Raw genomic sequence first — 12,494 nt, 5'->3', positions numbered from 1 at the left:
CATATGTATGTATATATGCCACTACTGTAACTGGCGACTCATGCATGAAACTGCTATGCTATGCTTTAATGAAATGAATAATATTATTATTTTTTTTTTTTATAAATCTTCCACCACTTCAACGTGACCTAAATTAATTAAATTAACATAGTAGGAGAGATTTTTTTTAAATAAAACTAAGTTTAAAAAAATAATTATAAGATTGTATTCCATTAAAAGCGGACTTAAATCTTGATAAAGCCAATTATGTATTTTGTTTTAAAAACTAAACCAATTTCTATAAACCAATGAAACAATTTTGTTAAAATTTTAACCAATTTTAATATCTATATAAATGATTGTAAATGTGGACTGTATATTTGGCCAAATAATAGCAGAGATAGTATATTTGTTGCTTACAGCACATTAAAAGAAAGTAAGAAAGATTACCATGTGATCCCAGTATAGAATAGGCCACCCCTTCCTTTTCCATAGGTCAGCAGTGGACATTTAAAGGCTGATATGATGATGACGAAAAGAGATTGTGGCACAATGCTGCCACACATAAGAGAAAAACCATAAAATCATTGTTCTTAATGAAATGTTGGGTTTGCCAATAATATTTTTTTATACAACCTAGAATGGCTAACAAGCTGACGGCCCACATGATGGAAAGTGGTAACCTTCACCTATAGACATGAAAAAATGACCAATGCAGCTTTGCATTATTTAGTTTTTAGTTATTAGTTTTGTTTTTAGAAAAAAAAATATAGCCCATGTTATTTGCAGATAGTATGGCTTTCTATATGTAAAGGAACTTTTAAAAATCAGTTATGAACTTCTTGAGTTTATTTGTTAAAACTTTCCACCTTATAATATTAATAAAATAAAAATAAATCTTTATAATATAAAATAAATATTTTATAATTTTAGTGAAATAAAATCTTAGGATAATATAACAATATAGTTGCTGTCAGATGAGAACCACTCAGATACAAGTATGATATGAGAAGTGAACAAAATTACCTGCTGACATTAAATATAGTGATAAAGAGTTCACTGGCAAATAAATCATTATTATATCAGGCCATTGACTGTCCACTGCTGAACATAGACCTCCCCTATAAGGTTGGGTTGCAAATAAATATTAATTTATTTTATATTCAATAAGTTGTACAACTTAAATTTTATATATATATATATATATATATATATATATATATATATATATATATATATATATATATATATATATATATATGAAATAGTAACTTGTGCATTGTATTAACTTTTTTGTTTCAAAGATTACTTCCAAATACATTTGTTTTTATACTAATCTAAGAGTAGACTGAACCCTAAGGGTATCCACTGGCCAAATCATACAGAAATAATTTATTTCAATAGCAATAATTAATTAGAGTATAATTCTCAGGTTTATCTAACACCTGAGAATGAAATTTAATATTAATTACACCAGATAACATCTAATTAAATGTATAATTAAAATAACACCACAAATTTCATGTAAACATGCAAAATAAATAATAAAACGTTGCGTATACGAGAACCTATTATTGAACGCTTTAATACCTAATGAAAAAATAAACTATCCCTGTTAATATCTCAAACCATATATTCTTTATCTCTTTATTGACATAAATACATTTATTATAACAGTAAACAGGTGATAAAATTGCCGTGAAAACAAGATGGTTAGTATGAGATGTCGGAATTAAAAAATAAAGCTATTAAAAATCATAAAGTAACAATCTTACCGCCAAATGCGATTATTGAATAAAACGTATTACACGATCAATCATTCGTCTATATACGGCAATACTGTTTATCGCCGACTGATAAAATAAATACGAAACAAAATTTTGATATTAAAGCATAAACACTATTTAAACCGAATAGATCATTCGGACTGGAAAATTTCCTTCATGACTGATTGTCAAACTTGTTTGACGTTATTTGTCCGTATTTTGTGTCAGTTGTCACAACCAAATTGATTTATTCTTTGAATTCATCATCAACTTCCTACCCTTCATCTTCATTCATATTATTATTTGGGGTCGTGATCGAATGGTTTTGAAAATAAATTATAAAAGTACGCAGACGATTACAAATGTCAAGATAAAAATGTTAGATATTTCGTAGCGCGATTGTTTCCTAATACCTAAATGAACAAGATGCAATTTTTTTGTTGTTTTCATTGGAAAACAGCGCTATTTGCGATCCAGTGGCAAAAGACAAAACTAATTCACAGCAATAATTTTAGTTCCCAAATTGCTCTACAGAGGCAGCACCAATGACTTCTTATTAAACTTTTTTAAATATGTTGAAAATGAAAAATTGCAGAAAATATCTTATAATGTTCAGTAATCGCAACTATCTGTTATATAGACAATCAGTCACCCGTTAACTTCCTCTATTTAATATAAATTAAGGACCTACGATCGTTAAAGAAAAAGCTACAAACGAGAGAAAATTTTGTACATAATATATCGGCTTAAATTGGATATGTTTGAGCTTTCGTATTTCTACAGTGAAACAGCTGTGCTTGCATGGCTGTATTCGAATTGAAGAAATATGACAATAAAATTGCAGAGTTCGGAGGCATAATACCTTAGTCCTCCAGAATAGTAATGCATAAGAGTATCATAGGCGTCACAGTATACTCTGTGATATCTATGGTACTGTTCACACATATAGGCGACGGTTCGTTCCGGTTCATTCCGGTGGACCCTCAGCTTAACATTTTAAGTTGCTTAAAAAGAATATGATATACAAAAGTATTAAAATAGACTTTTTAATTTTTTTTTAATTCCTTGCAAGAATGATTGATGTACCTATGTTATTGTAAATTTAAATGACTGTGTTGTTTGAATATACTTTAGGTAATTAATGAGGGAGCTAAACGGATTTTAACAAAATTTGATAATAAAATTAATCTTATTTTAAACTAGCTGATACTCGCGACTTTGTCCACGTGGTATTTGTTATTCCTGTTTAGTATGTATCGATGTCTATACCTACTTATTTATTATATCTAGGAATACTGGACCAAAATTAACAAATGACGTGCCATTCTTACCGTAGTTCAAAATTACTTAGGTAGGTTTTTTTTTTGGTGGGAGAAAATGGTATGAAACCCCGCCCGCGCTAATGGGATACGCTGGCGGAGCACCAGTGAAGGGTGATAGATGACAATGAAAACAAGCCAGTTAGCCCATCATGATGAATTCATCAGGAATTAACCATTAAAGTTTCCATTGGGAACCGCAAGGTCGTCCTGACTGGGTATATTGCTAGCAATGGGATTCTCAGTCTCCATTACTAACAATCCCTTTCCTCCCTACTTAAGTAGGTTGTGTACTAAACTGTATAAGTTACTATAGTTTTTTAACTATCCCACGGGAACTCTTTAATTATCCGTGATTAAAAATATCTAAAATGTTGACCGGGGATGTAAGGTACCACCATGTATGCGCCACTGCTCATGTTTATAGCCAACAAGTACCACTTTCCATCAGGTGGGCCGTCAGCTTATTTACCATTGTAAGTTACATAAAAAAAAAATACAAAATTTCGTTTATTTCGGTCCAACAGTTTCGGAGATTACCCCATACAAGTAAACAGAGAAACAAAAAAATTAAAAAAAAATCTGGATGTGTTCTATTTCACTTCTAAAATCTCCCTGACTCAGTTTTTAACTTTTTTTTCTATGTACAGTATGATTTTTTTTTTTCTAATCATCGTCATTATGTTATAAAACGTGTCATGAAAGAGAGACATTGTTTTCCAACACCAAAATAATATAAAATACAAACCTGCAACTCTGGTCGATTCTAATTTCTTCAAATTACAGCAAAAAAAGTTATAAAACTTTGCAATAGCAAGCAAGTTGACGGAATTATGGGACAGCCCACCTAATGTAAAGTAGTAACCGTCGCCTACAGGTGAAGCCGAAATTACAATTTTTTTTTTCAAGGGCTGTTCTGTTAACATATTAAAACTAAAAATATCTGCCAAAGAAGCATGGGGAGAAAAACTACAAACAGTTCCAGCCATTGAGTCAGTGCAAGAGGCTAAAAATTATCTCTCATCTTTCAATTATTAATTCATGAAATTCAGACATGAAATTCCTTTACTAATCTATGACATGTGTAGATTTCTTAGTTTAGGCTTCGATTTAACTCTGTATAAACATAAACAGCACCATGAGTGCCATAAAGCTCATTGGCCCATATTTTGCAGCCTTATTTGTTACCCTTACACAAAACGAAAAAAACTTAACACAGGGAAAGGTTTATAATAAAAGAGAAAAGGCCCTATCTAAAACCGGTATCCGCCCATTAATACCGTATACATAAACAAGTTATATAATTAATTCTCAAGTCACGCCCATGAAATACCAACATGGTGACTATTACATCACCATTAGCGTTTACAATCACACGTGTGTTCGGTGGACCGGATCGCCCGTGTCAGTACACCGCTGCCTTCGAAAGATGCAACTCAATATTTTGTTAAATAACCTGTGATACTATGTGACTGTTCATATTTGTTCCTGTGCCTGCACTTTGTTTATTACGGTAAGATTTTTTTTTTTACAAATTAAAAAGTAAGTGAATATGTATTTTATAAACAAACGAGTCAAGGTTCCCATGCAAATTAATTGCACAGTATGCATAATTTTCTTTACAAATAAATACGTTTCTTTACAAATAATTAAGGACTATGTTTGCAACTTTTTTTTTATAAAACTTAGAATGGTAAACAAGCTGACGGCCCACTTGATGGAAAGTGGTAACCGTCGCCTATAGACATGAGCAGTACCATGGACATAACAGAGTATACTGTTTCGCCCATAATACCCCCATGCGTCGCCATTCCTGAGGACTCAGGTGTTACTCCTCTGTACCCAGTAAATTCACGCCATATCCCACCGTTCAAACCGAAACACAGCCATGCAAACACAACTGCTTCACGGTTGACAACTTAATCGAAATAGGTCGATTGATTGATCGAAATATAGTAAACCTATGACTTTACCACCCCAAAATCTATATATATATATATATATATATATACGGTGTATGTCAAATTTCATAACAACCCCGTTTGTACTACAGGTGGGGATGAAGTTAGGTCAGTCAGCTCATCGTGATGAATTCTCTAATAAACAGAAAGATTTCCAGAGAAGGACGGCATGGATGTAGGAATTGACTTTGGGTATATTACTGGCCACAGATCCGCTAAACCATTACTAATCCTGTCACTTGTTTACGTACAAATAGTTACTGTTGGGGCATTATATTACTGCTGCTATTAAATTATTATTTCGAAAAATATAATAATATAGACAGCTTTATCCTTGATTTGTTTGAATAAAAGGTTACAATGTATTGATCTGGGGCCTAGAGTTATTGGCTGTCTGCCGAATGCATTTAAAATTCGTTCAACCGTTTAAGCATGATTGAATTGTACTTGATTCAAACGAGTATTGTTTGAGGTTTCGTTACATATTCGTGGACGTACCATATGCGTTCATGACCCATATAACATTACCACAGAGAATCAATCATAGTGGTATTGAAAAGTGCTCATAAAATTTAGAGGGTCCCAAATGAAGAAGACTAAAAAACTTTAGGTACTTGAGAAAATAGTAAAAACCCCTTAGTTCAGCTTGTTTGTCATTCCAATTCATTCTATAGGCGACGGTTACCAATTTCCACATTCGCGTGATCGGGATATGTTAATTAGTTGTGATCGGTTAAGCCGTTAAAGTGGTAAGAAGTTACGTATAAAGAAACTCACCAGTTACCAGAGGGAGACTTTGTACAAAAGTCGATTACTGTCCCATTCGTGTTTCTACCGTGAAGCAGTTATGTTTGCATGGCTGTGTTCCGGTTTGAAGGATGGGATATGGTGTGGATTTACTGGGTACAGAGGAATAACATCTGAGTCCTCAGGAATGGCAACACATGGGGGGTATCATGGGCGAAACAGTATACTCTGTTATGTCCATGGTACTGTCCATGTCTATAGGCGACGGATACCACTTTCCATCAGGTGGGCTCTCAGCTTGTTTGCCATTCTAAGTTGCTTAAAAAAAAAAAGAACAGAGCCATAAGCGTAGCGACTTCACGTCAAATACGCAAGTTGGTCAAAAATACCCAAGCAGAGGACTTTTATAGTCTTCTTATGTTTCTTATTAAAAAAATCACTCAAAAGCCTAATTTCTTCATTTCAGGAGATGAAGTTATTATTTCTGCTGCTAGCCTGCATCATCTCTACATCTGCGAACAAATGCAACGGGGTACTCTTCGACCAAAGATATTACGAGCCACAAATATTAAAGGATGGCCTCAACAGAGTGAGACAACTCGTGTTCAACAGAAAGGATAATGACATTTACTTCTTATACAACCAAGGTGTTTTAAACTACTACGGTTCTGTAGGTTATTATAATTTAAACACGAAATTAGCTGGTTTCTTTAAGGAAATTCGAAATGCAACAAGTATTTCTATTGACGAGAAGAGAAACAGGATTTATATAGGCAGTATTGATGGACTATACGCTGTAGGGGAGAGAAGAATACCTGAAAAGTTTCCCTTGTACGAACCGATTCAGCATTTGTTTTTTAATAATATTTTATACTTCACAAATATGAGAAATAAAATGTTTACATTTGATACAGACGGTGTTAGGATAGTTGAAGACATGAAGGATTACACAGCAGACAGTTTTGTTGTGGACGGAGATGGGAATATGTTGTTCACTAATGGGAAGAAATTGTTCAAAATAAAATTGGGAACAAGATCCCCAGCCTTTGAATTAGTCACACGTACTGTCACAGCTTTGTCTAAAGATATAGAAGATAGGCTGTTCGCAGCATCACTAGACGGCATTTTCGTGTATAATAAATACAAATTTGCTTTAGACAAGATATCAAATTTGCATGAAATTAAAGCTTTAACCTTTAATAATATGTTGGAACCTATTTATGTGGTATTCGATCTTTTAGTTAAACTAAAAAATCCCGTGAACTGTGTTGAAGATACATTCTTTGTGTGATATTAAAATTAATATTGTAATATTGTTGGTTTATTATTTTCAACCGACTTAAAAAAAAGGTGATTCTAAATTCGCTTGTTTTTTGTTTATTATCTTATTTATAACTCTGTCATTTATAAACCGATTAGAAAAATTCTTTTTGTATCTGTAAGGCTTAGATTATAAAGATAGAGCGTCGTGTCTCAAAAACAAATCAACTATTTGTAAGCTAATTGTCAAATTAACAGACTTGTTTTTTTTTATTAGTATTCTATATATGTAATTACGCACACAATATATTTTGAATATGCTATTTTCTTAAGACTTACTATGTCATATCGGTACGGCAATACTGTTGCTGGAAGTTGATTCCAAAGCATAGTTGTTTTTAAAAGAATTAAATAAGCACTTTTAAAAACTAGGCCCTTTTTTTCGGTATAGTCCTAAAATGTTGCAACTGGTAACACCTTGTGCTGTCAATGTCAATTTATCAAATGAATGACAGTTGCATTTGATTGCAGTCACTGTAACTGACATTTGAATGCAAACTTGATTTGTTTAGATCACTGTCGCTTATTAATGGAGTGCCTTTCAAAAGATTTTTATGGTTTTTATAAATATTTATAACTTTATATTTATTTAGTGTGTACTGCAAAAATTTTATTTGTAATTTAGGTTAATTTTATCTGAACTGAAGTGTATGTTGTTACCAGACAGACAGTATTTGTTATTTTCCTTGTGTAGTTGTGTTGTCCAAGTAAGATAGGTACTTAAATAATTATTATATTTATATTATTCATTTTGGAATAAAAATCAATGATCATCATCATCATTTCAGCCATTATCCAGCCACTGCTTGACATAAACCTCTCCCACAGATTGCCATAAAGAACGGTCCTGAACTACCTGCAACTCCACTGCCACTGCCACTAACTCCCTGCAATGCATTTCAGGTCGTCGATCCACCTAATACGTCCTACACTGCGTTTATTCTGAGGTATTTTAGATGAAAAAATGTGGCGTAGTTTCCTGAACGGTACCCAACCGAGTTGGATCCGTCGGTTGACCTTTCGGTCGAAGTTGGATTTACCCATTCGGACAACTTGTCTCAGGAATACATACTCATCGACAACTTCGAGCTTAGTGTTCTCAATCGTAACTGGTATAGGTGTGACATAGACGTTAAACATGATTTTAGTCTTGTCCATGTTCATCGTAAGACCTACCTGTTGAGAAACACCATTGAGGTCATTGAGCATAGTTTTCAGATCCTCAATGGATTCCGCCATTATTACTATGTCATCGTCAAATCGAAGGTGAGTGATGTATTCGCCATTGATGTTTATACCATATCTTTTCCAGTCCAAGAGTTTGAAAACATCTTCCAATGCAGCTGTAAAGTTTCGGAGATATGACGTCATCCCTGTCTTACACATTTCTGCACTGGGATGGGTTTCGTACTCTGGTTCTGAACTCGGATAGACATCGTAGCCTTACTGTACATACACTTCATTACTTCGATATACCTATAGTCAATCGTGCACCGCTGGAGAGACTGTAATACCGCCCATGTCTCGACCGAATCAAAGGCTTTCTCATAGTCCATAAACACCAGACGTAGTGGTAGATTATACTCTTTGATCTTCTGTATAGTCTATCGTGCTACCTTTTTACGGAAGCCTGCTTGTTTGGGTCGCTGGAAGTCGTATAATAATAATCAATAATAAATTCAATGAGGTCGATTCTGAGGCGATATTTCTCTACACTTCTCTATTTGTAAAATTAACGTTCAATTTGATATAACAGCGAAATCTCCAGTATAAAGAATAATATAAACTAATTTTCTAATAAACTTGAGTCAAAATTATAATGTTAATTTATAATGGTCCATAAAACTAATTTTGTATCATATATAAATATTAGGTTAAGAAATAGAGAAATGGCGCTTCAGAATCGTTCCCATTATTTGTCAAAATACTCTGTGGTCTATAGATAGTCTCCACCTTACAGATAAATAATTGACATAGATAGGCAGACTACACACGTTCCTATCATTGTTTTACTGATTTACCAGAGGGAGACTTTGTACAAAAGTCGATTGCTTGAGTACCTCTGTCTCATTCGTGTTTCTACCGTGAAACAGTTGTGTTTGCATGGCTGTGTTTCGGTTTGAAGGCAATAACATCCGAGTCCTCAGGAATTGCAACGCATGGGGGGTATCATGGGCGTAACAGTATACTCTGTTATGTCCATGGTACTGCTCATGTCTATAGGCGACGGTTACCACTTTCCATCAGGTGGACCGTCAGCTTGTTTGCCATTCTAAGTTGTATAAAAAAAAACTGATTGCGTCTTTAATTCTTCGAACGGGTCACTTCGGAATTAATTTATTTAATCTTTAAATGAAAATGTAACTATACTTAATCTAATATATTATAATAATTACTAATATAACAGATTATAAATGTGAAAGTGAGTTTCTTTATACTTTACTTCATACCACTTTAACGGCTTAACCGATCACTTAACGAATCTGCATATCCTGATCACGCGAATGGAGTCGAAGGTAAAAACTAGTATAAATTTATTTCCTCCGTGCTATGTGTGCATCGGGCGCAAATGTACACTTTTAAAACTATTTTAGCCGCTAGTTGATAATTAATTTGAAAGAAGTCCTAAAACGCAAGTCTGAATGTAATATTGCTTACTCGCGCCATCTATGTATATTTGATCAATCATTCGTGCACGCAGATGCGTGATTTATGTTCATGCATGGTGATGTTATATTAACAACCAACGTTAATCCCATGGAGGAAAGGATTGTTAGTAATGCGGACTAAGTTCAGTAAAGAAACGAGAGCAATATACTCTGTCAGGTCGACCTACACGTAGTTCCCCTGGAAACCATCGTACTGAATTCCAGATGTATGTAGCTCATCACGATGAGCTAACTGACCTGCCTTTTCATTCTCACCTATCATCCCTCACTGGTGCCAGGCCAGCGTATAACGTTAACGCAGGATTACCATTGCATTATCATCCATTAAAAAAAAACGTTAATCATATAATAATAAAGAAATCCATCATTTAACAAAATCTGCTTTCTTTTTCCAGGCAACAACTAAAGCAGAAATATGAGTAAATCTGCCGAAAGGATTCATATTAATGGAATCTTATACGACAAGGAAATACTGAAGACAGATCTAGTCCGTCCATCTTTATTAACTGTTGACAGTAATTCTAACACACTATACTTCAGTTTTATTTCTAAAGATGATGAAAACTATAAATCTGCTAGATTAGATCTCAATACGAAACAGTTCAACACAATAGACGATGTAGTTGGTGGGTACGCTCATGCTGCAGACCAGAAAACTGGTGATGTATACATAGGTTGCGATGATGGCCTTTATAAATATGATCCCATAACAAACAAAACTGAATTCATTGGTGAGAAAGGAGGTAATATTTTGAGTATTTTCTACAAAGATGTTTTATACTATACCAAACTGGGAACATTGAGATTTTTACACACTTTCACAAATGGCGAAGCTTCGAGATGTTTAGAACTACAAGATTTGGAAGTAGAAAATTTCTGTATTGATAATGAGGACATGATGTTCTTTGTCAACGACAACGGCATTTATGGTCAAAAAAAAGGTACTTATCATGCAACGCTGTACGAGGGATTACCAGACGATTATGCGGAATGCCTGACAGCTGATGTAAACGGTGTTGTTCACGTTTGCTACAGAGGTAAAGGTATATTTAAGATCAATAAAGAAACTGCTTGTATAGAAAAAGTTGCAGATCTAGGTAAAGATTTTGGAGCGACAGCTACGTTTGACAAGGACAACAACATCGTATATGCAGACGCGACGAGAGTTATACGACTGGTACCTACTGTAGATGTTTGATCAAGTCGCTACAAGCCTGTTTATATTTGACTATAATATTAAATAAAGTCTAATGAAGTATTTATTAATTGACATGAAATTGTGTTTGATATATTTTTCTATCAACTTATTTGTGTCTATTTGTACCTATTGTTTTTTTTTTAAATTTGCATGTCTAATCATGGCCAAATATATGAACTTATAAATATTGTTAACTTCAATATAATTGCCATGTTTCTTGCAAATTTCATTCATTCATTCAGACTTCGTTAAATGGTATTGCACAGTGCACAAACTGTGAAATGGAGTAATTAGATGATAGTTTACATAATAATATAGATAATGTACCTTCTTTGCGCAGTTTGAACTTTCTTCCCACAATAATCGGTCTTATGACGATAAAACGAAGCGCCAAACAACCAAAATACATAATTAAATAAACTTCAAACCAAAATGCTTTCTTAACAGTTCTTTTTAAATGAAATGACTACTCATATAGAGTATACCTATTCTATTTTTTAATAATGGAAAATTATGATATATTCATTTCTTTGATTATTTTATTTTCTTTTCGGTGAATTGTGCTCTCTTTTCAGAGCGGTGTTTCCCAACGTGGGGCCTATGTCCCACAAGGGAGGCAATTAAAAAGTTGACTCAAAGCGATTTTAACCCTCTTTCTTGGTTCATTTAAACGCAATGGTTCGAGTAGATATCGGTACAAAATTTAACAAAAAAGTAAATTTAAAACAATGCTGTAAATATTTATTAGGTATAATTTCGTTTGACGTTACCAAAATATCAACTGAGCGTTTAGAGTCGTCAAGTAAACTTTGTCGGGAAAAATTACATATGGTGGCATAAAAATTTTAGAAATGTTTAAGTGGGGCATGGCACAAAAAAGGTTGGGAAACACTGATCTAACAGCTATTTGCGATGAAGCGGTAAAAAACAGAACTAATTTATAAATATAAGATGACAATGAAATGGTAACCCCACCTACGCTATTGGTATATAATGGCAGGGCACCAGTGAGGGATGATAAGTGAAGATGAAGCAGGTGGTTGGCCCATCTTGATTCCTTCTTATAAACTCATTATAAGAATGAATTCCAAGGAAAATCGCGTGTAGGTCGGCCTGACATACTGCTAACATTCCCTTCTCTCCAAATATGTATTTAGGGCCTACTGAAAATCAGTGTCGTAGCTTCAGATATGGAACTGCGACATGCTGAGTTAGGTCCTTTGCACAGACACTGCTACATTCATCTTGTTTTTTTTTTCTTCTTCTTTTATTGTGATTTTACCATAAAATAATGATGTTATTATGTAATTGTGTAATTTAAATTTTTATGTTTTTTTTTAAACTACTAGTGCTGTCATATTGTCATGTATAATTTATAATTTTTCCTTATGAAAGATATTATAGCTAATAAATGATACAATTAAGTGAAAAGTTTGTTCAGTATATGTGTAAACAAATGCGGTTGCCAACCCGCTTGCCAAGCGTGGCAACTGTCCAGCAGTGGACAGTTAACGGCTAAAATAATAAATGTATAA

The 12,494-nt window shown here is 33.7% G+C and overlaps 3 protein-coding genes across 9 annotated transcripts in view; 2 read left to right on the top strand and 1 right to left on the bottom strand.

The window, feature by feature from the left end:
• LOC113514803 (uncharacterized) overlaps positions 1–1,918 on the bottom strand; it is a 29,935-nt gene extending 28,017 nt beyond the window's left edge. For 2 of the 3 annotated variants that reach the window (XM_052891989.1, XM_052891991.1), the window contains exon 1: positions 1,755–1,918. The gene's annotated coding sequence lies outside the window, so the exon portion shown is untranslated. The remainder of the gene's footprint in view (positions 1–1,754) is intronic. The other variant, XM_052891990.1, reaches the window with a different exon arrangement.
• A 2,483-nt stretch (positions 1,919–4,401) lies between these two features.
• LOC113513603 (uncharacterized) lies at positions 4,402–7,085 on the top strand. Of its 2 annotated transcripts, XM_052892002.1 has the most exons (3): positions 4,402–4,577; positions 6,239–6,419; positions 6,687–7,085. In XM_052892002.1, exons 2-3 carry the CDS (start codon positions 6,242–6,244, stop codon positions 7,061–7,063), a joined length of 555 nt encoding a protein of 184 aa, XP_052747962.1. In that variant the 5' UTR covers positions 4,402–4,577; positions 6,239–6,241; the 3' UTR covers positions 7,064–7,085. The 2 variants fall into 2 exon arrangements, with proteins under 2 accessions (XP_052747962.1, XP_052747961.1); XM_052892001.1 differs by having other exon boundaries at positions 4,403–4,577; positions 6,239–7,085.
• A 495-nt stretch (positions 7,086–7,580) lies between these two features.
• On the top strand, positions 7,581–11,290 carry LOC113513601 (ommochrome-binding protein-like). Of its 4 annotated transcripts, XM_052892003.1 has the most exons (3): positions 7,581–7,808; positions 8,304–8,358; positions 10,157–11,290. In XM_052892003.1, exon 3 carries the CDS (start codon positions 10,177–10,179, stop codon positions 10,957–10,959), a length of 783 nt encoding a protein of 260 aa, XP_052747963.1. In that variant the 5' UTR covers positions 7,581–7,808; positions 8,304–8,358; positions 10,157–10,176; the 3' UTR covers positions 10,960–11,290. The 4 variants fall into 4 exon arrangements, with proteins under 4 accessions (XP_052747963.1, XP_026753395.2, XP_026753391.2 ...); XM_026897594.3 differs by lacking the exon at positions 8,304–8,358 and having other exon boundaries at positions 7,581–7,799; XM_026897590.3 differs by lacking the exon at positions 8,304–8,358 and having other exon boundaries at positions 7,582–7,808.
• Positions 11,291–12,494: the final 1,204 nt, after the last annotated feature.

This window comes from Galleria mellonella, unplaced genomic scaffold (genome assembly GCF_026898425.1).
Source record: "Galleria mellonella isolate WM207_F2 unplaced genomic scaffold, CSIRO_AGI_GalMel_v1 utg146, whole genome shotgun sequence".
Lineage (NCBI taxonomy): Eukaryota > Metazoa > Arthropoda > Insecta > Lepidoptera > Pyralidae > Galleria > Galleria mellonella.
Note: the sequence above shows the minus strand (reverse complement) of the source record. Positions and strands in the feature narration are given on the sequence as shown.

Bases quoted from the DNA above. Each gene is read 5' to 3' on its own strand.
- LOC113513603 (XM_052892001.1), top strand. From the start codon at position 6,242: ATGAAGTTATTATTTCTGCTGCTAGCCTGCATCATCTCTACATCTGCG.
- LOC113513601 (XM_026897594.3), top strand. From the start codon at position 10,177: ATGAGTAAATCTGCCGAAAGGATTCATATTAATGGAATCTTATACGAC.